Source organism: Salvelinus alpinus, chromosome 33 (genome assembly GCF_045679555.1).
Source record: "Salvelinus alpinus chromosome 33, SLU_Salpinus.1, whole genome shotgun sequence".
Taxonomy (NCBI): domain Eukaryota; kingdom Metazoa; phylum Chordata; class Actinopteri; order Salmoniformes; family Salmonidae; genus Salvelinus; species Salvelinus alpinus.
In genome coordinates, this window is record NC_092118.1 from 30,018,960 (window position 1) to 30,038,510 (window position 19,551).

General features: G+C 42.9%; 1 protein-coding gene across 2 annotated transcripts; it reads left to right on the forward strand.

Moving 5' to 3' along the window:
• Positions 1–454: 454 nt before the first annotated feature.
• Positions 455–19,322, forward strand: pamr1a (peptidase domain containing associated with muscle regeneration 1a). Of its 2 annotated transcripts, XM_071381388.1 has the most exons (13): positions 455–567; positions 824–960; positions 4,272–4,451; positions 5,177–5,302; positions 5,784–5,898; positions 6,164–6,381; positions 6,590–6,697; positions 9,120–9,320; positions 13,526–13,753; positions 14,222–14,288; positions 15,993–16,255; positions 16,668–16,984; positions 18,417–19,322. In XM_071381388.1, the coding sequence occupies exons 2-13, from the start codon at positions 828–830 to the stop codon at positions 18,987–18,989; spliced, it is 2,529 nt and encodes an 842-aa protein (XP_071237489.1). In that variant the 5' UTR covers positions 455–567; positions 824–827; the 3' UTR covers positions 18,990–19,322. The 2 variants fall into 2 exon arrangements, with proteins under 2 accessions (XP_071237489.1, XP_071237488.1); XM_071381387.1 differs by lacking the exon at positions 455–567 and having other exon boundaries at positions 585–960.
• The last annotated feature ends 229 nt before the right edge of the window (positions 19,323–19,551 follow it).

Sequence of the window (19,551 nt, forward strand, 5' to 3'; positions counted from 1 at the left end):
TTCTGGTCCCTATGGTCAGTTAAAATCTTAACTCCGAGTCCCATCTGGATGCAATGCCTGGAAAAAGAGAGTTTTTTTTTTTTTTTTTACATGGAAACTGTATTCAAGCCACGTAATGAAAAACAAACAGTGATTTGCAATGAGCTGTGCAGTGCCTGTCCGCCCCATTGCCTGGGGCCCTTTTGTAGAGAATACGCTGTCATCATTTATAGAAGCTTTGCCCAGGTTCGCTCCTATAGACAACCTGGAACAGGGATGACATTATTTCTGCTTATCACTGTTTGTTGGCATGGGGATCTCGCAGGCCAGAGCCTGAGGGGGTTACAGTACAATGACGTCCTGATTCAGGCTCCCCTGAATTCCCCCGCCATACAAACACAGACGGAAAACATCTTTCCCTGGAGTATCATCAACTCGCCATCTCTGTTTTCTCCATTAAAAGTGACAGTGTTTTTCCCTGCAACACTCTCGACATGCCAACAGGCAGCCACTCCCCTTTTCCTCTAGAGTTCCAGAACTCCACATGGCACGTCTGTAAAAACAGAAGCTGGAGAGTTCTGATGCGTGGTGAGTATGCATGGAGCTTGTCCGTCATTACAGAGAGAGAGAGTGCAGAATGCCAGTGTGACTCCTGGTGAAAAGAAAGGGTTAAATCTCTCTCTTTTAGTGTGATGAGTAAGTGTTCTCCGCAACAGCTGCTTTGCATCTAGGGCCCAGAGAAAGAGAGGATAGTGGGATTGATGTGGATCGTTCTGAACAGGAACACTTTAGATTCTGGACTCCTGTCACTCCTCAGTGACATCATGTGTGTTCTGGTTCCTAGCTCTATGGTTCTGGTGTGCCAGAGGGCGCTGCCCAGCGGGAGGGTGACAATGCCCCCTCATCTGCAACCCAGACACCTCCTGCCTCTTCTTCTCCATGTCATTCTACTCTGCCTCCATGCAACTGCCTGGCCCCACGGTAAGAGCTGGCGCGAGGATTTCATCATATACTGATGATAACACATTTCATTCAGATGTATGACTCTACGAAGCCTGTTGTGACTTGTATTAGCCTGCCTATTCTGAAGTGTTCACACAACTTCCATTGTTAGAGTTTTTCTTTTCCAGTTGCTGAGTAGTTTATTTCCTCTCTGAGTCATATGGGCATACCTAGTCATGTCTGGGTTTTAACTTCTCTAGTCACTAACCTAGTCATGTCTGGGTTTTAACTTCTCTAGTCACTAACCTAGTCATGTCTGGGTTTTAACTTCTCTAGTCACTAACCTAGTCATGTCTGGGTTTTAACTTCTCTAGTCACTAACCTAGTCATGTCTGGGTTTTAACTTCTCTAGTCACTAACCTGGTCATGTCTGGGTTTTAACTTCTCTAGTCACTAACCTGGTCATGTCTGGGTTTTAACTTCTCTAGTCACTAACCTAGTCATGTCTGGGTTTTAACTTCTCTAGTCACTAACCTAGTCATGTCTGGGTTTTAACTTCTCTAGTCACTAACCTGGTCATGTCTGGGTTTTAACTTCTCTAGTCACATAATTAGTCATGTCTGATTTTTACCTCTAGTCACATACCTAGTCAAGTCTGGGTTTTAACTTCTCTAGTCACATACCTAGTCAAGTCTGGATTCTCTGCTGTTAGAAAGCTGGGGACATTTTCTGTGTACTGCCACGCTCATTTTGATCAGACTTTAATGAGAATATGTATGACTGTTGGACTCTATTAAACTCCCTAGAAGTCTAATTAGCATAATAAAATAATACCTGTAAAAAGACGTCAGTTTAAACTAGAGATATCTGTTGACCTAGATATATTTCAATCCGCCGATGTTGCACTTCCGAATCTGCGGTGAAAGGTGACAGAGCTAGAGTGATGTTTGTCAGACCATGAGACATCCCGAAAATTGGTCTTCTCACAAAAAAAACTGCGACCAATGTTTCTCTCAGAAATAATATAGGACAGACACTTCAGAACAAACTTCCTTTAGATTTTTTGGGGACTTTCTGTTCCATGTAGTGAATCTGTTATTTAATGTGTTTGTATGAGCAGTAAGGCCAAATACATTTTTTCATCAACTATTTGTTTTTATATTGTATTTTATACTTCAAGGGGTCTTAAAATTTCAAATTAAATAGATAAATGTTCCTTGGTATGATCTTCTTAAAACAATTCCATATAGATAGTAGAACCCCAGATTAGACCGGGTTTATTCTGTGGAGGGTTAAAGACACGTCTTTGGCACCATCACGAGATAGGGTCAGATTGGGTTTGGGGGGTTTCTTGCTGTTGTAATGACCCCTGGGGGAACACGATGTGAACTGTGAACCATGAATTTACGATTCAAGCACATTACCTCCTGTTCCAATAGGATTAACCCACTCAGCAGAGTTAGTCACCAGAGAACTGTAGAATCACAGCATAGAATCACATTGGTTCCTTTTATTGTCTCTCACATAGAACTTGCCACAAGGCACCTGGAAGTTGATGAGAGGTATCTAACCAATTATAGTCTCACAGACGATTGCTACCCTAAACCCTCTTCCAGTGCACACATGCAATACTTAAGCAATAAGGCCCGAGGAGTTGTTTATATCTTGGCCAATATACCACACCTAAAGTCCGTTCTTAGGACACAAACCTTAGCAGTGATACATTGGCTATATACCACAAACCCCTGAGGTGCCATATTGCCATTATAAACTGTTTAGCAACATAAATATGACTGTAATTTAGTTTTGCATCATACCCGTGGCATATCGTCTGATATACACACTGCTAGAATGCTGTTTCAGCATCCAGGACCCAAACTACTGTACCTAGTTTATAATGTAGCTACGGCTGCGTTTACACAGGCAGCACAATTCTGATATTTTGCCCAATCATTGGCAAAAGAGCTGATCTGATTGGTCAAAAGACCAATTAGTGAAAAAAAATTATTAGAATTGGTCTGCCAGGTTAAACTCAGCGTTAGAGCCCTAGTCAAACAAATGTGATAACCAGATCTCTGAGATAGCAGAGGTAAGCTTCATACTGATAACTTTATCCCCAAAAAACATTCTTCCAGTACAGAGAGGAAACATTAAAACGTATGTACAGATGAGGCGTCCTTGTTTTGTGTTGCGTTCAAACCGTAGCTAAATATTATTTTGGCAAGTATATGTCATGAATCCAAACGTGCATTCATGTAGACTATAGAGCATTGTTATTTTACTGAAGCAGTAATCATAGACATATGAATGCCATGCCTCGTGACATGTTTCTTTATTTAAATAGGCAAGTCAGTTAAGAACAAATTCCTATTTTCAATGACTGCCTAGGAACACTGCCTTGTTCAGGGGCAGAACGACAGATTTTTACCTTGTCAGCTCAAGGATTTTATCTTGCAACCTTTCGGTTACAAGTCCAACGCTCTAACCACTAGGCTACCTTGATTCACAACATGCACGTCTCTTTATGTGTCACTCCCTTGATACGACATTGCTTGTTCTTTTGAGTTTAGGCTGGGTATCATGTGTTGTGCAGGTATGTGTTAATACATGTGTGAATTGGAAATGTGTTTCTTTTTGCATATCCCAACTCTCCCTGTGTCACGACTTCCACCGAACTCGGCTCCTCTCCTTGTTCGGGCGACGTTCGGCGATCGACGTCACCGGCTTTCTAACCATCGCTGCTCCATTTCTCATATGTCCATTTGTTTTGTCTTGTTCCATACACAGCTGGTTTTCATTCCATAATCACACTGCATGTATGTATTCCTCTGTTCCCCTCCATGTCTTTGTGTGTAATTGTTTCGTGTTACGTGGTTATCGTTACTCGCCAAACTGGGTTTTCATATTTCCGTGTTTTTTGCACACAGTTTGTTTATTTTGTATTACAGTGTCTTGCATTTATCGCACCTTACACTTTTGCCTTGTGGGCTGGAGGTTTTCAAGAAGCTGCGTTCTTCTGTTATTTTCTCTACTGCCATAATAAAGTGTGTACTTGTTCAATGCTCCCTGCTCTCCTGCACCTGACTTCTCCACCAGCAGCGCACAGCCCTGACACCCTGAGACGCCCTCAGGGAATGGGGTCACGACCAGGGGCAGCCATTGTCAACAGTGACCCTGGAGCAATTAGGGTTCTGTGCCTTGCTCAAGGGCACATTCTTCAACTTGCCGGGCTCAGGGATTCGATCTAGCGACCTTTCGGTTACTGACCCAATGCTCTAACCGTTAGGCTACTTGCCAGGCTAAAATGGGCTTTGGGAAATACATTTGATTGACTGATTGATTGGTTTTAGATTCCAGAGGTGTGGTGGATGACAAGTGTCCCAGCTCAGAGTGGAACCACATGTGTAGGGACTGTTGTGAGTACCAGCTGATCCAGTGTAGATGTCCTTCCCAGGGGGCACAGGTGGGCTACTCCGTCCCCTGCTGCCGCAACCAACTGGACCAGTGTGACCCCTGCATCATCCACCCTGGTAAACAACCTATCAGACCTCTACCAAAGATACTGGTAACTAACCCCAAAATATCTCATCGTTGTCGTTTCCAGTGGGAGCAAATGAAGCATATTGGGCAGAACAGGCATGGAGGTGGGCAGAACCAAGCATGACCTAGCGAGATCCTGTTGTCATGTTTTAGCATATATTTGCATATTTCTGCTAGGTAACACCTTTGTGAAGTGTTCATGTGCAATAATTCAATTCGCCGTTGCATTCCTTGTAAACAAATTTTTTTTTTTTTACTTTGGCAAAGGGTCAAGTATACAAAACTTAGTCCACTCTGTTCATAACAGATTGTAATTTGGGAAGAGAACTGTATTGACACCAAGTTTCATTTAGCTCCATTTTCTCCCACGTTCCGCCCCTGGACTTCCTCCCATCACCAAATTTGGTGGTGAGAAGAAGCTCTAAACGGACACTTCAGATTTCTACATCCTGTGAGACGTCTGTCTTCTTTTAATCTGTGTCTCTACTGCTTCCCTGTTACTCCCTTCCAGCTTTCTTACCCAATACAACTGTTTGTACACTGACACTTTTCTTCTTATTCTTCACAAGGATTCACTTTTTCTTACAGATTTATAAACGTTTAATTAACCGAAACATTGAAAGTGATAAAACATTGGTTGAAATTGCATGTCATTTAGCTGCTTGCAGAACAGTGATCTGATCCCCTGGTTCCCCTGTTTCTCCTCTTCCCTCAGGCTGCAGTCTGTTTGAGAACTGTAAAACCTGTCACAATGGGACGTGGGAGGCCAAGGACGATTTCTTCATCCGAGGGAGATTCTGTACGGACTGTCGTCAGGGCTGGGCAGGTGGAGACTGCAAGAGTGAGTCAGCTGTTTCAGGGGTAGAGCATTTTCTAAATTACAGTCCTTGGGAGTTTCTCACTTGTTTCATTGCCAGTGTTGGGGAGTAGTGAACTACATTGAAATGTTGGTACCGTTTTAGTAGTTAATTACTTTTTAGCCATATAATGTTGGTGGTGTATCTAACTACTGGAACTACACACTACTTTTTAACCATATGATCTGTTCTTGCTTTATTCTATGACATTTCATATTTATATATGATGAATCACAAAGTAACTTCAGTTAAGTAAGCTATGTTTATAACTTTAGTGTAGCTTAAATCTTAACTTCTGCCAATGTGATGTAATTGGTAGCTTGGTAAATTATATTTTCATAGGAGCTTCCCCAACACTGTTCATTACACATTTACTTGAACGACTTGCTGCAAACAGCTATGTTGTAATCTATAGTGATCTTGTGTTGCATTATGGAAGCTCAGAGTATGTGTTCTTGTCCCTAGCATGTGGAGGGGTGATTCGTAGAGTCCAGGGCCACATCATGCTGGAGAGTTACCCCATTAATGCGCACTGTGAGTGGAGGGTGCAGGTAGAGAGAGGGGAGAACGTGGAGCTCAGGTGGGTCCCTGAATTGATTATACTGTACTACACTGTCAAATTCAATGAATCCCTCATTGTCTTTCATGAAGTTGAATGTTATTCTATGAGGGAGTTGTCTGTCACAATCCAGTCGCAGCTTTCATGGACCTGTACTGAAAAAAACTTGTTTTAAAAGGGTAGTAAGAGGATGTCCTAATATGGACACTATAAAGATTAATATCTTATCCTACTTAATTAACAGCCAAACATGATGATAACAAAGACCTTGTTTGGATCCGCCCAGGTTCTCCATGCTTAGTCTAGAGCCTGACCACAACTGTCACTATGACTACGTGGAGCTGCGGGATGGTGACAGCCTGAGCTCCCCCGTCATTGGCCGGTTTTGTGGGAATGAGCTGCCTCCACCAATCAGAACCTCTGGAAGCAGGCTGCACGTCCTGTTTGTTTCAGACGGCTACAACAACTTTGATGGCTTCTTTGCCGCTTTTCAGCAGAGCTCAGGTAGCTACAGGCAGGTTTTATTGCCATTATGAACAAGACTTCAGCATAGATGTTGCATGTCCTTATATGGTTATATTTTGGCCAAGATGATTTAAATGATTTCAATCTATCAGCCTGTCAGTTGGTCAGCCTGTCTGCTGCTCAGCCTATTATTCATGAATAATCTGTCTAATTGTCTGTTTGTTTTATATTTGCTGCTCCCTTGCAGCGTGCAGCCCCTCCCCTTGTCAGCACCATGGAACCTGTTTGCTGGACCCAGTACAGTCTTTTCGCTGTGCATGTCTGGCAGGCTACACAGGTCAACTGTGTGAGAATGGTTAGTGATCCGTCTGGTAGCCATAACCTCATTTCCTCCCCAAACAAAGTGAGTTATTCATTTCATTCAGGTATTATAAAACCTAGTTCTACTGCTTCCTGGGAGGAGAACATTTTACTGCAGTGGGTTATATCAGGGTCATACAGAACATTTTACTGCAGTGGGTTATATCAGGGTCATACAGAACTCTTTACTGCAGTGGGTTATATCAGGGTCACACAGAACCTTTTACTGCAGTGGGTTATATCAGGGTCACACAGAACCTTTTACTGCAGTAGGTTATATCAGGGTCACACAGAACCTTTAACTGCAGTGGGTTATATCAGGGTCATACAGAACCTTTTACTGCAGTGGGTTATATCAGGGTCACACAGAACCTTTTACTGCAGTGGGTTATATCAGGGTCACACAGAACCTTTTACTGCAGTAGGTTATATCAGGGTCACACAGAACCTTTTACTGCAGTGGGTTATATCAGGGTCACACAGAACCTTTTACTGCAGTGGGTTATATCAGGGTCATACAGAACCTTTTACTGCAGTGGGTTATATCAGGGTCACACAGAACCTTTTACTGCAGTGGGTTATATCAGGGTCATACAGAACCTTTTACTGCAGTGGGTTATATCAGGGTCACACAGAACCTTTTACTGCAGTGGGTTATATCAGGGTCACACAGAACCTTTTACTGCAGTGGTTTATATCAGGGTCACACAGAACCTTTTACTGCAGTGGGTTATATCAGGGTCATACAGAACATTTTACTGCAGTGGGTTATATCAGGGTCACACAGAACCTTTTACTGCAGTGGGTTATATCAGGGTCACACAGAACCTTTTACTGCAGTGGGTTATATCAGGGTCATACAGAACATTTTACTGCAGTGGGTTATATCAGGGTCATACAGAACCTTTTACTGCAGTGGGTTATATCAGGGTCACACAGAACCTTTTACTGCAGTGGGTTATATCAGGGTCATACAGAACCTTTTACTGCAGTGGGTTATATCAGGGTCACACAGAACCTTTAACTGCAGTAGGTTATATCAGGGTCACACAGAACCTTTTACTGCAGTGGGTTATATCAGGGTCATACAGAACCTTTTACTGCAGTGGGTTATATCAGGGTCATACAGAACATTTTACTGCAGTGGGTTATATCAGGGTCACACAGAACCTTTAACTGCAGTAGGTTATATCAGGGTCACACAGAACTTTTTACTGCAGTGGGTTATATCAGGGTCATAGAGAACCTTTTACTGCAGTGGGTTATATCAGGGTCATACAGAACTTTTTACTGCAGTGGGTTATATCAGGGTCATACAGAACTTTTTACTGCAGTGGGTTATATCAGGGTCATACAGAACTTTTTACTGCAGTGGGTTATATCAGGGTCATAGAGAACCTTTTACTGCAGTGGGTTATATCAGGGTCATACAGAACCTTTTCCTGCAGTGGGATATATCAGGATCACACAGAACCTTTTACTGCAGTGGGTTATATCAGGGTCATACAGAACCTTTTACTGCAGTGGGTTATATCAGGGTCATACAGAACCTTTTACTGCAGTGGGTTATATCAGGGTCATACAGAACCTTTTACTGCAGTGGGTTATATCAGGGTCATACAGAACCTTTTACTGCTGTGGGTTATATCAGGGTCATATAGAACCTTTTACTGCAGTGGGTTATATTTTTATCTATTTATTTCACCTTTATTTAACCAGGTAGGCAAGTTGAGAACAAGTTCTCATTTCCAACCTCAACCTGGCCAAGATAAAGTAAAGCAGTTCGACACATACAACAACACAGAGTTACACATGGAGTAAAACAAACATACAGTCAATAATACAGTAGAAAAAAAATAAGTATATACAATGTGAGCAAATGAGGTGAGATAAGGGAGGTGAAGGCAAAAAAAAGGCCATGGTGGCGAAGTAAATACAGTATAGCAAGTAAAACACTGGAATGGTAGATTTGCAGTGGAAGAATGTGCAAAGTAGAGATAGAAATATCAGGGTCACACAGTCTTTCTTGGTAGTCTTAAACAAATCTACATTTAAACAAAAGTATGCACCTCACATGGTTATGGGCTTAAAAAAAGAAGACACCTGTACAATGTCCGATATGGAGTTGAAATGTCTTCAATTTTGAGTGTGCATCACAATATTACACTTTATATGCACAGGAGACTGACATATAACAAAACTGTTTGACATAGAAACACCAGATTTTCATCAGTTACATTTTTTGCAAATCTTTATTAAAAATATAACATTCCACCCATGAGGCCAAAGGGGGCGCTATTGGTCACTGACTGAAGGAAAAGGCTACGGGTCATTTCAGGAGTCCAGACCAAACTGGTGATGGTTGATATAATATTTCTACACAGACAACACTTAGTCTCTCTCGCTCTGCCTTCCAGTTGCTAGGAGTCAGGTGTGTGTGTTGCCAGCGAGGCCCGTGAACGGGGAGCTCCTCTCTGTGTACGGCCTGGAGGATGAGCTCCTGGCTGTTCAGTACCTGTGCCACCCACCCTACACACTGACTGGCACCCCCCAGAGGACCTGCCTGCCCAACGCCACCTGGAGTGGCACGGTGCCCATCTGTGGGAAGGTAGAAAAAGGTAAAGTTAAAGATCATGTAAATGAATGGATAAACTTTATTGATCTCCTCCACAGACAGGAATGTTGCAGACCTGAGTACTGATGGAACAGGTGCATTACATTAGATGATGCCTCACGTGTCAATAAAATAAACTACACAAGGAAAACAAGAAGAGAGTACACAAGGAAAACAAGAAGAGACTACACAAGGAAAACAAGAAGAGAGTACACAAGGAAAACAAGAAGAGAGTACACAAGGAAAACAAGAAGAGAGTACACAAGGAAAACAAGAAGAGAGTACACAAGGAAAACAAGAAGAGAGTACACAAGGAAAACAAGAAGAGAGTACACAAGGAAAACAAGAAGAGACTACACAAGGAAAACAAGAAGAGGGTACACAAGGAAAACAAGAAGAGGGTACACAAGGAAAACAAGAAGAGAGTACACAAGGAAAACAAGAAGAGAGTACACAAGGAAAACAAGAAGAGACTACACAAGGAAAACAAGAAGAGAGTACACAAGGAAAACAAGAAGAGAGTACACAAGGAAAACAAGAAGAGACTACACAAGGAAAACAAGAAGAGACTACACAAGGAAAACAAGAAGAGAGTACACAAGGAAAACAAGAAGAGAGTACACAAGGAAAACAAGAAGAGACTACACAAGGAAAACAAGAAGAGGGTACACAAGGAAAACAAGAAGAGACTACACAAGGAAAACAAGAAGAGAGTACACAAGGAAAACAAGAAGAGACTACACAAGGAAAACAAGAAGAGACTACACAAGGAAAACAAGAAGAGACTACACAAGGAAAACAAGAAGAGAGTACACAAGGAAAACAAGAAGAGACTACACAAGGAAAACAAGAAGAGACTACACAAGGAAAACAAGAAGAGAGTACACAAGGAAAACAAGAAGAGAGTACACAAGGAAAACAAGAAGAGGGTACACAAGGAAAACAAGAAGAGACTACACAAGGAAAACAAGAAGAGACTACACAAGGAAAACAAGAAGAGAGTACACAAGGAAAACAAGAAGAGAGTACACAAGGAAAACAAGAAGAGACTACACAAGGAAAACAAGAAGAGGGTACACAAGGAAAACAAGAAGAGACTACACAAGGAAAACAAGAAGAGAGTACACAAGGAAAACAAGAAGAGAGTACACAAGGAAAACAAGAAGAGAGTACACAAGGAAAACAAGAAGAGACTACACAAGGAAAACAAGAAGAGAGTACACAAGGAAAACAAGAAGAGAGTACACAAGGAAAACAAGAAGAGAGTACACAAGGAAAACAAGAAGAGAGTACACAAGGAAAACAAGAAGAGAGTACACAAGGAAAACGAGAAGAGAGTACACAAGGAAAACAAGAAGAGACTACACAAGGAAAACAAGAAGAGAGTACACAAGGAAAACAAGAAGAGAATACACAAGGAAAACAAGAAGAGAGTACACAAGGAAAACAAGAAGAGAGTACACAAGGAAAACAAGAAGAGAGTACACAAGGAAAACAAGAAGAGACTACACAAGGAAAACAAGAAGAGAGTACACAAGGAAAACAAGAAGAGACTACACAAGGAAAACAAGAAGAGAGTACACAAGGAAAACAAGAAGAGAGTACACAAGGAAAACAAGAAGTGAGTACACAAGGAAAACAAGAAGAGAGTACACAAGGAAAACAAGAAGAGAGTACACAAGGAAAACAAGAAGAGACTACACAAGGAAAACAAGAAGAGACTACACAAGGAAAACAAGAAGAGACTACACAAGGAAAACAAGAAGAGACTACACAAGGAAAACAAGAAGAGAGTACACAAGGAAAACAAGAAGAGACTACACAAGGAAAACAAGAAGAGAGTACACAAGGAAAACAAGAAGAGAGTACACAAGGAAAACAAGAAGAGAGTACACAAGGAAAACAAGAAGAGAGTACACAAGGAAAACAAGAAGAGAGTACACAAGGAAAACAAGAAGAGAGTACACAAGGAAAACAAGAAGAGACTACACAAGGAAAACAAGAAGAGACTACACAAGGAAAACAAGAAGAGACTACACAAGGAAAACAAGAAGAGACTACACAAGGAAAACAAGAAGAGAGTACACAAGGAAAACAAGAAGAGAGTACACAAGGAAAACAAGAAGAGAGTACACAAGGAAAACAAGAAGAGAGTACACAAGGAAAACAAGAAGAGAGTACACAAGGAAAACAAGAAGAGACTACACAAGGAAAACAAGAAGAGAGTACACAAGGAAAACAAGAAGAGAGTACACAAGGAAAACAAGAAGAGAGTACACAAGGAAAACAAGAAGAGAGTACACAAGGAAAACAAGAAGAGACTACACAAGGAAAACAAGAAGAGAATACACAAGGAAAACAAGAGACTACACAAGGAAAACAAGAAGAGAGTACACAAGGAAAACAAGAAGAGAGTACACAAGGAAAACAAGAAGAGAGTACACAAGGAAAACAAGAAGAGAGTACACAAGGAAAACAAGAAGAGACTACACAAGGAAACAAGAAGAGACTACACAAGGAAAACAAGAAGAGAGTACACAAGGAAAACAAGAAGAGAATACACAAGGAAAACAAGAGACTACACAAGGAAAACAAGAAGAGAGTACACAAGGAAAACAAGAAGAGAATACACAAGGAAAACAAGAAGAGACTACACAAGGAAAACAAGAAGAGACTACACAAGGAAAACAAGAAGAGAGTACACAAGGAAAACAAGAAGAGAGTACACAAGGAAAACAAGAAGAGAGTACACAAGGAAAACAAGAAGAGACTACACAAGGAAAACAAGAAGAGACTACACAAGGAAAACAAGAAGAGACTACACAAGGAAAACAAGAAGAGACTACACAAGGAAAACAAGAAGAGACTACACAAGGAAAACAAGAAGAGAGTACACAAGGAAAACAAGAAGAGAGTACACAAGGAAAACAAGAAGAGACTACACAAGGAAAACAAGAAGAGAGTACACAAGGAAAACAAGAAGAGAGTACACAAGGAAAACAAGAAGAGAGTACACAAGGAAAACAAGAAGAGAGTACACAAGGAAAACAAGAAGAGACTACACAAGGAAAACAAGAAGAGACTACACAAGGAAAACAAGAAGAGACTACACAAGGAAAACAAGAAGAGACTACACAAGGAAAACAAGAAGAGAGTACACAAGGAAAACAAGAAGAGAGTACACAAGGAAAACAAGAAGAGAGTACACAAGGAAAACAAGAAGAGAGTACACAAGGAAAACAAGAAGAGAGTACACAAGGAAAACAAGAAGAGACTACACAAGGAAAACAAGAAGAGAGTACACAAGGAAAACAAGAAGAGAGTACACAAGGAAAACAAGAAGAGAGTACACAAGGAAAACAAGAAGAGAGTACACAAGGAAAACAAGAAGAGACTACACAAGGAAAACAAGAAGAGAATACACAAGGAAAACAAGAGACTACACAAGGAAAACAAGAAGAGAGTACACAAGGAAAACAAGAAGAGAGTACACAAGGAAAACAAGAAGAGAGTACACAAGGAAAACAAGAAGAGAGTACACAAGGAAAACAAGAAGAGACTACACAAGGAAACAAGAAGAGACTACACAAGGAAAACAAGAAGAGAGTACACAAGGAAAACAAGAAGAGAATACACAAGGAAAACAAGAGACTACACAAGGAAAACAAGAAGAGAGTACACAAGGAAAACAAGAAGAGACTACACAAGGAAAACAAGAAGAGACTACACAAGGAAAACAAGAAGAGACTACACAAGGAAAACAAGAAGAGAGTACACAAGGAAAACAAGAAGAGAGTACACAAGGAAAACAAGAAGAGAGTACACAAGGAAAACAAGAAGAGACTACACAAGGAAAACAAGAAGAGACTACACAAGGAAAACAAGAAGAGACTACACAAGGAAAACAAGAAGAGACTACACAAGGAAAACAAGAAGAGACTACACAAGGAAAACAAGAAGAGAGTACACAAGGAAAACAAGAAGAGAGTACACAAGGAAAACAAGAAGAGACTACACAAGGAAAACAAGAAGAGAGTACACAAGGAAAACAAGAAGAGAGTACACAAGGAAAACAAGAAGAGAGTACACAAGGAAAACAAGAAGAGAGTACACAAGGAATGAACATACACAACATAGTCATGGTAGACCATTGAATGACCAGTCCATTTCTCAATACATGACTCTCCTCTATCTCTTCGTGTCTCTCAGAGCCCATTCGACCCAGTCAGAGGGGTGCAGACCCAGTCAGAGGGCTCGGGGTGTGTCCTCCTCCAGCCAGGCTGCACCATGGCTACCTCCAGCTGGTCCGGGGCTCTGGAGGAGGGCCTGACACAGTGGACTACTTCTGTAACACCTCCTACATCCTGAGTGGAGGCTCCCGGAGCACCTGTCTCCCAGATGGCTCGTGGAGTGGCCGGCAACCACTGTGTGTTAGAGGTATACTGACAGCAAACAGCCATTTAGATAAAACACCTGCACATGTTTATCCACATTTATAAACGTACTTGTTCCAGCCCTGAATGCTGATTGGCTGACAGCCGTGGTTCCAGCCCTGAATGCTAATTGTCTGAAAGCCGTGGTATATCAGACCGTGTACCACGGGTATAACAAAACATACATTTTTACTGCTCTAATTACGTTGGTAACCAGTTTATAATAGCAATAAGGCACCTCGGGGTTTGTGGTATATAGCCAATATATCACGGCGAAGGGCTGTGTCCAGGCACTCTTTGTTGCGTTGTACATAAGAACAGCCCTTAGGCGTGGTATATTGGCGATATATCACACCCCCTTGGGCCTTATTGCTTAAATAACATCAGACTGTATATTGCTTTAGTGCTGTTGTCCAGTTACTGGACAATGCTGTTGATTACGTGGTTAAGGGCTCTTTCTCTGTGTCCACAGCCTGTCGAGAGCCTAAGGTATCTGAGCTGGTGAGACACAAGGTTGTGAAGCCAAAGGCCCCATCCAGGTATGACCCGTACATCCAGGTATGACCCGTACATCCAGGTATGACCCGTACATCCAGGTATGACCCGTACATCCAGGTATGAGCCGTACACCCAGGTATGAGCCGTACACCCAGGTATGAGCCGTACACCCAGGTATGAGCCGTACACCCAGGTATGAGCCGTACACCCAGGTATAACCCGCACATCCAGGTATAACCCGTACACCCAGGTATGACCCGTACATCCAGGTATAACACGTATATCCAGGTATGAGCCGTACACCCAGGTATGACCCGTACACCCAGGTATGACCCGTACATCCAGGTATGACCCGTACATCCAAGTATGACCTGTACATTCAGGTATGACCCGTACATCCAGGTATGAGCCGTACATCCAGGTATGACCCGTACATCCAGGTATGACCCGTACATCCAGGTATGACCCGTACATCCAGGTATGACCCGTACATCCAGGTATGAACCGTACATCCAGGTATGAGCCGTACATCCAGGTATGACCCGTACACCCAGGTATGACCCGTACATCCAGGTATGAGCCGTACACCCAGGTATTACCCGTACATCCAGGTATGACCCGTACATCCAGGTATGACCCGTACACCCAGGTATGACCCGTAAACCCAGGTATGACCCGTACACCCAGGTATGACCCGTACATCCAGGTATGACCCGTACATCCAGGTATGACCCGTACATCCAGGTATGACCCGTACATCCAGGTATGACCCGTACATCCAGGTATGACCCGTACATCCAGGTATGACCCGTACATCCAGGTATGACCCGTACATCCAGGTATGAGCCGTACATCCAGGTATGAACCGTACATCCAGGTATGAGCCGTACATCCAGGTATGACCCGTACACCCAGGTATGACCCGTACATCCAGGTATGAGCCGTACACCCAGGTATTACCCGTACATCCAGGTATGACCCGTACATCCAGGTATGACCCGTACACCCAGGTATGACCCGTACACCCAGGTATGACCCGTACACCCAGGTATGACCCGTACATCCAGGTATGACCCGTACATCCAGGTATGACCCGTACATCCAGGTATGACCCGTACATCCAGGTATGACACGTACATCCAGGTATGACCCGTACATCCAGGTATGACCCGTACATCCAGGTATGACCCGTACATCCAGGTATGACCTGTACATCCAGGTATGACCTGTACATCCAGGTATGACCCCTACACCCGTGTATGACCCGTACATCTAGGTATGACCCGTACATCCAGGTATGAGGCGTACTAACACTACTATACGTCTCATGCTGACTGTTTGTATGTCAATCTGTACAAAGCTGGCACCTTGGGTGAATTTAAACACTGCTTCTGGTTTTTGAGTGAATTAGGTTTTATTTTACAGCATTGGTGTCAAACTCATTCCACAGAGGGCCGAATGTCTGCAGGTTTTATTTTTTTCCCCTTTCAATTAAGACCTAGACAATCTGGTGAAGGGAGATCCTTATTAATTAGTGACCTTCATTCATCAATCAAGCACAAGGGAGGAGAGAACCCGCAGACACTCTGCCCTCATTGGAATGAGTTTGACACGTGTTTTACAGACAATAGTAAACAACAATAGTAAACATTCCCAGTAAACATTTATTCTACATCTCTTTTAAACATGCCCATTGTTAAGCTGTTCTCCTTGTACACAGACACCTTCTCTGTCCCCTACTACAGGAAGAGTCCAGTCCACGGGCTTCACACCTCGTCCAGGCATAAGGTCTATGACAGTCTCCCCCCTGGCATGGACCCACCCTCCTCAGGGAAGCTCCCCAGCACCCAAGACCCTATCCTGGGGGAATTACCCCGTGGTTTCTACCACCTGTACACTAGCATAGAGTATGAGTGTGCCTCCTCTCTCTACCAACACTACGGTAGCCCCCGGCGAACCTGTCTGAAGACTGGCAGGTGGAGCGGGCGTCATGTTTCCTGCTCACCAGGTGAGGGCAGCGCTGACTTAAAGAAAAGGAGATGTACTCAAACTTAGTCAGCCAATGTCTTGAGGGAATGAACAGATTTGGTTTTACGAATATGGTCCCAGTTTATTTGATCCATTTATACAATTCAGTACACATTAATGAAACATTTCAGATCACTGTACAAGTGTCCCTAATACATTTACATCAGTTAGCAGATGCTCCGGTTAAGTGCTTTGCTCAAGGGCACATTTGACAGATTTTTTACCTAGTTGGCTCGGGGATTCGAACCAGCGACCTTTCGGTTACTGACCAAACACTCTTAACCGCTAGGCTACCTGCCTCCACAGGTGTACATGGTAGTTAGAAACATAGTCAGAAACAACCTATTTCCTCTCCCATCTCTGACACCTACTCCTCTCTCTTTCTGTAACAGTGTGTGGTCAACTCCCAGCAGCCTTCAGCCCTCAGAACCTCACTGAGATTGGATGGCCCTGGCATGCAGCCATCTACCTCCGCTCCCACATCATCCGCAGTGCTGGCTCTGGCCTACAAGCGGCACCAGAGGAGGCCTCCTCTCCCTGGCAGCTGGCGTGCAGTGGAGCACTAGTCACCCAGCTCAGTGTGCTGGTGGCAGCTCACTGCCTGGTGGTGGCAGGAGTGGGCAAGCCGCAGTGGGTAGATCCAGCTGACATTAAAGTGGTGATGGGAATACACAGCCCGGGCCAGATGAGGACACTGAAACAACTGCAGGTGAGTGTGAGTGATGCTAAGCTAGGGGGATGCTGTATCTAGACAGGGGGTAAAAGTATCTCTTGAAGTCTGTGAATACAGTTGTGAAGCCATTATAATACTATCTTGACAATGTGTAAAAGGTGCAATCTGCAGTTGAAACAATAACAAAGCAGGCACACCACCACTGTTTTTGGTAAAAAGCTGTGGAATGTGGCTGGAGAAATGTAACCATTCTCAAATTCATAGACAGAGCTATGGATTGCAAGGGCTGACCATCCATAATGATATAAAAAATTATATTGTAACCGTATTTTGAGGCTATACAGTGTTTGTTTACATTTACGTTGTTTACAAACATTGGAGCAAAAGAAGCTTATATGTTGAGTTCAGATGGGGTACGACAATTGAACTAAATTCATGAGGCATTTTTAAGTTATATTCTAAAAGAATGGGTATAATAATGGGTATCAATGGGTATTTATCATTCATTTATAAGTGGATGAAGGAACTGTAGATTGCTCCTTTAATGCCTACCAAAACATGCCATGGTGATTTGTGATAGGCCCATTTTAAAGATGCAGTCCAATTGTCTTGATTTCCATATCAGATTATAAACCAACTTGTTGTTCCTCTAATACGGGTTGTGGTATAACTGTAAAATACCATTAAAAGATCCTGTATCCTCCACATCATCATTTCCAACAAATGCTGTAATATTTGGATATCATGAGATTTCACTGAAACACATTTCTGTCAGTATTGTAAAATAATTAGGTAAATGGAGCTTCAAGTAGGCCCATAAGGTGTTAATATGTTGGGCAATATAGTCACTTCAAATCCTGAACTGAGAAACACCTAAAGGTGTAGGATCTTAATTTGAGCCAGTTTGCTACTGCAGGAAAATAATCTTGCAGCACCAGGAAATGTGAATTATTATATGGATTATAATGAATGGACATGTTTGTTGGGGTTGATACATTTTGCATAAGGGAAATCAAGTCTGTCGTTTCAAAGTGTAAATTACAAACTTCAGAAGCCTTTCTAAACCTCAAATACACTACAAGTTTTACATTTCCAGCACTGTTCTTCTGCAACAGGGTGATCAAATTAAGATCCTACATCTGTATGACACACTGGTATAAATCATATATTGTCATGTCAATGGGAGATGTAGGAAACTAAAGTTGGGGGTTTGTCCTAAACAATTAGACCTCCTTGCGTTATGCACAAACACTTCCCTCCGGAGAACAGATTGTAAGACTATTGTCGCCAACCTCACCGACCAAATCTCAATGCACATGGCAAGTCAGTAAGCTGTGCTTAGGTCCGGCCAAGTTGCATGCTGGGACACTTATGTGTTTAGACTGAGCCAAGCAAGCTGCCACTGCTCTAACTCTCCGCACGGCATTCCTTTTGCTCCATCTGTCTCATGTCTCCTCTGATCCAACAGGTTTCCTCTGTCCTGGTCCATCCCAGCTTTGATCCTGTGACAATGGACTCGGACCTGGCCGTTCTGAAGCTACGGGACAAGGCCAAGATCAGTGAGCGTGTGCTGCCCGTGTGTCTCCCCAAAATGCAAGGCGGGGAGGTGACCGCCACACAGGGCTATGCCACCGGCTGGCTCCTTGCATCTGACTCAAGGTCCAGCGCCACACCCAGCCTAGACGCCGAGACAGCCCAGACTGGAGTGGTCGAGCTGGGGGATGTCGTTCAGTGCGAGAGGCAGTTTGCTCAGAGCGGGGCCCCTGTCACCATCACTGACAATATGCTGTGTGCAATGCGCCACCCTCTCAATCCCACCAAGCATTGTCCCACTGTCAGTGCAGGCATTACAATCATACCATCTCCTGCCACTAAGCCATCACCGGGTCCTTCGGAGGGACAGGGGGATGATAGTGTTGTCTGGGAGCTTCTGGCTTTAGAAAGTTTTGGATCTGAGAAATGGAACTGTGGCCCAGGGCTTTACACAGTCCATACCCGGATAAACAACTTCAAAGACTGGATACAGAAAAACATGAAGTAGATCTCTGATTTGACTCCAGTCTCAGCCACTCTGTCACCATCATTGACAGTCTGTGTTATTTTCTAACAACTCCCTTACTCACTGTTGCCAGTTCCCTGAAACAGATAACAGGTCTAAGTGCTTGGCAGTGTATTCGGCTGAGCCAATTGGAAACTTCCTAAGACGAGATGTGGGGAGGACAGTCAACCCTGGCACTATTTACTATGATGTATATTTAGCACTAATTACTATTATGTACACTGAACAAAAATATAAACGCAACATGTAAAGTGTTGGTTCTATGTTTCATGAGCTGAAATAAAAGATCCCACAAAATGTTCCATATGCACAAAAGCTGAATTATCTCAAATGTTGTACACAAATGTGTTTACATCTCTGTCAGTGAGCATTTCTCCTTTGCCAAGATAATCCATCCATCTGACAGGTGTGGCATATCAAGAAGCTGAGTAAACAGCATGATCATTACACAGATGCACCTTGTGCTGGGGACAATAAAAGGTTACTTTAAAATGTGCAGTTTGGTTACAATGCCACAAATGTCTCAAGTTTTGAGGGCGAGTGC

Coding starts and splice junctions, on each gene's coding strand:
- pamr1a (XM_071381387.1), top strand. CDS start 741: ATGTGGATCGTTCTGAACAGGAACACTTTAGATTCTGGACTCCTGTCA. Junction 4,452..5,176: donor CCCCTGCATCATCCACCCTG/GTAAACAACCTA, acceptor CTCTTCCCTCAG/GCTGCAGTCTGTTTGAGAAC. Junction 13,754..14,221: donor GCAACCACTGTGTGTTAGAG/GTATACTGACAG, acceptor CTGTGTCCACAG/CCTGTCGAGAGCCTAAGGTA.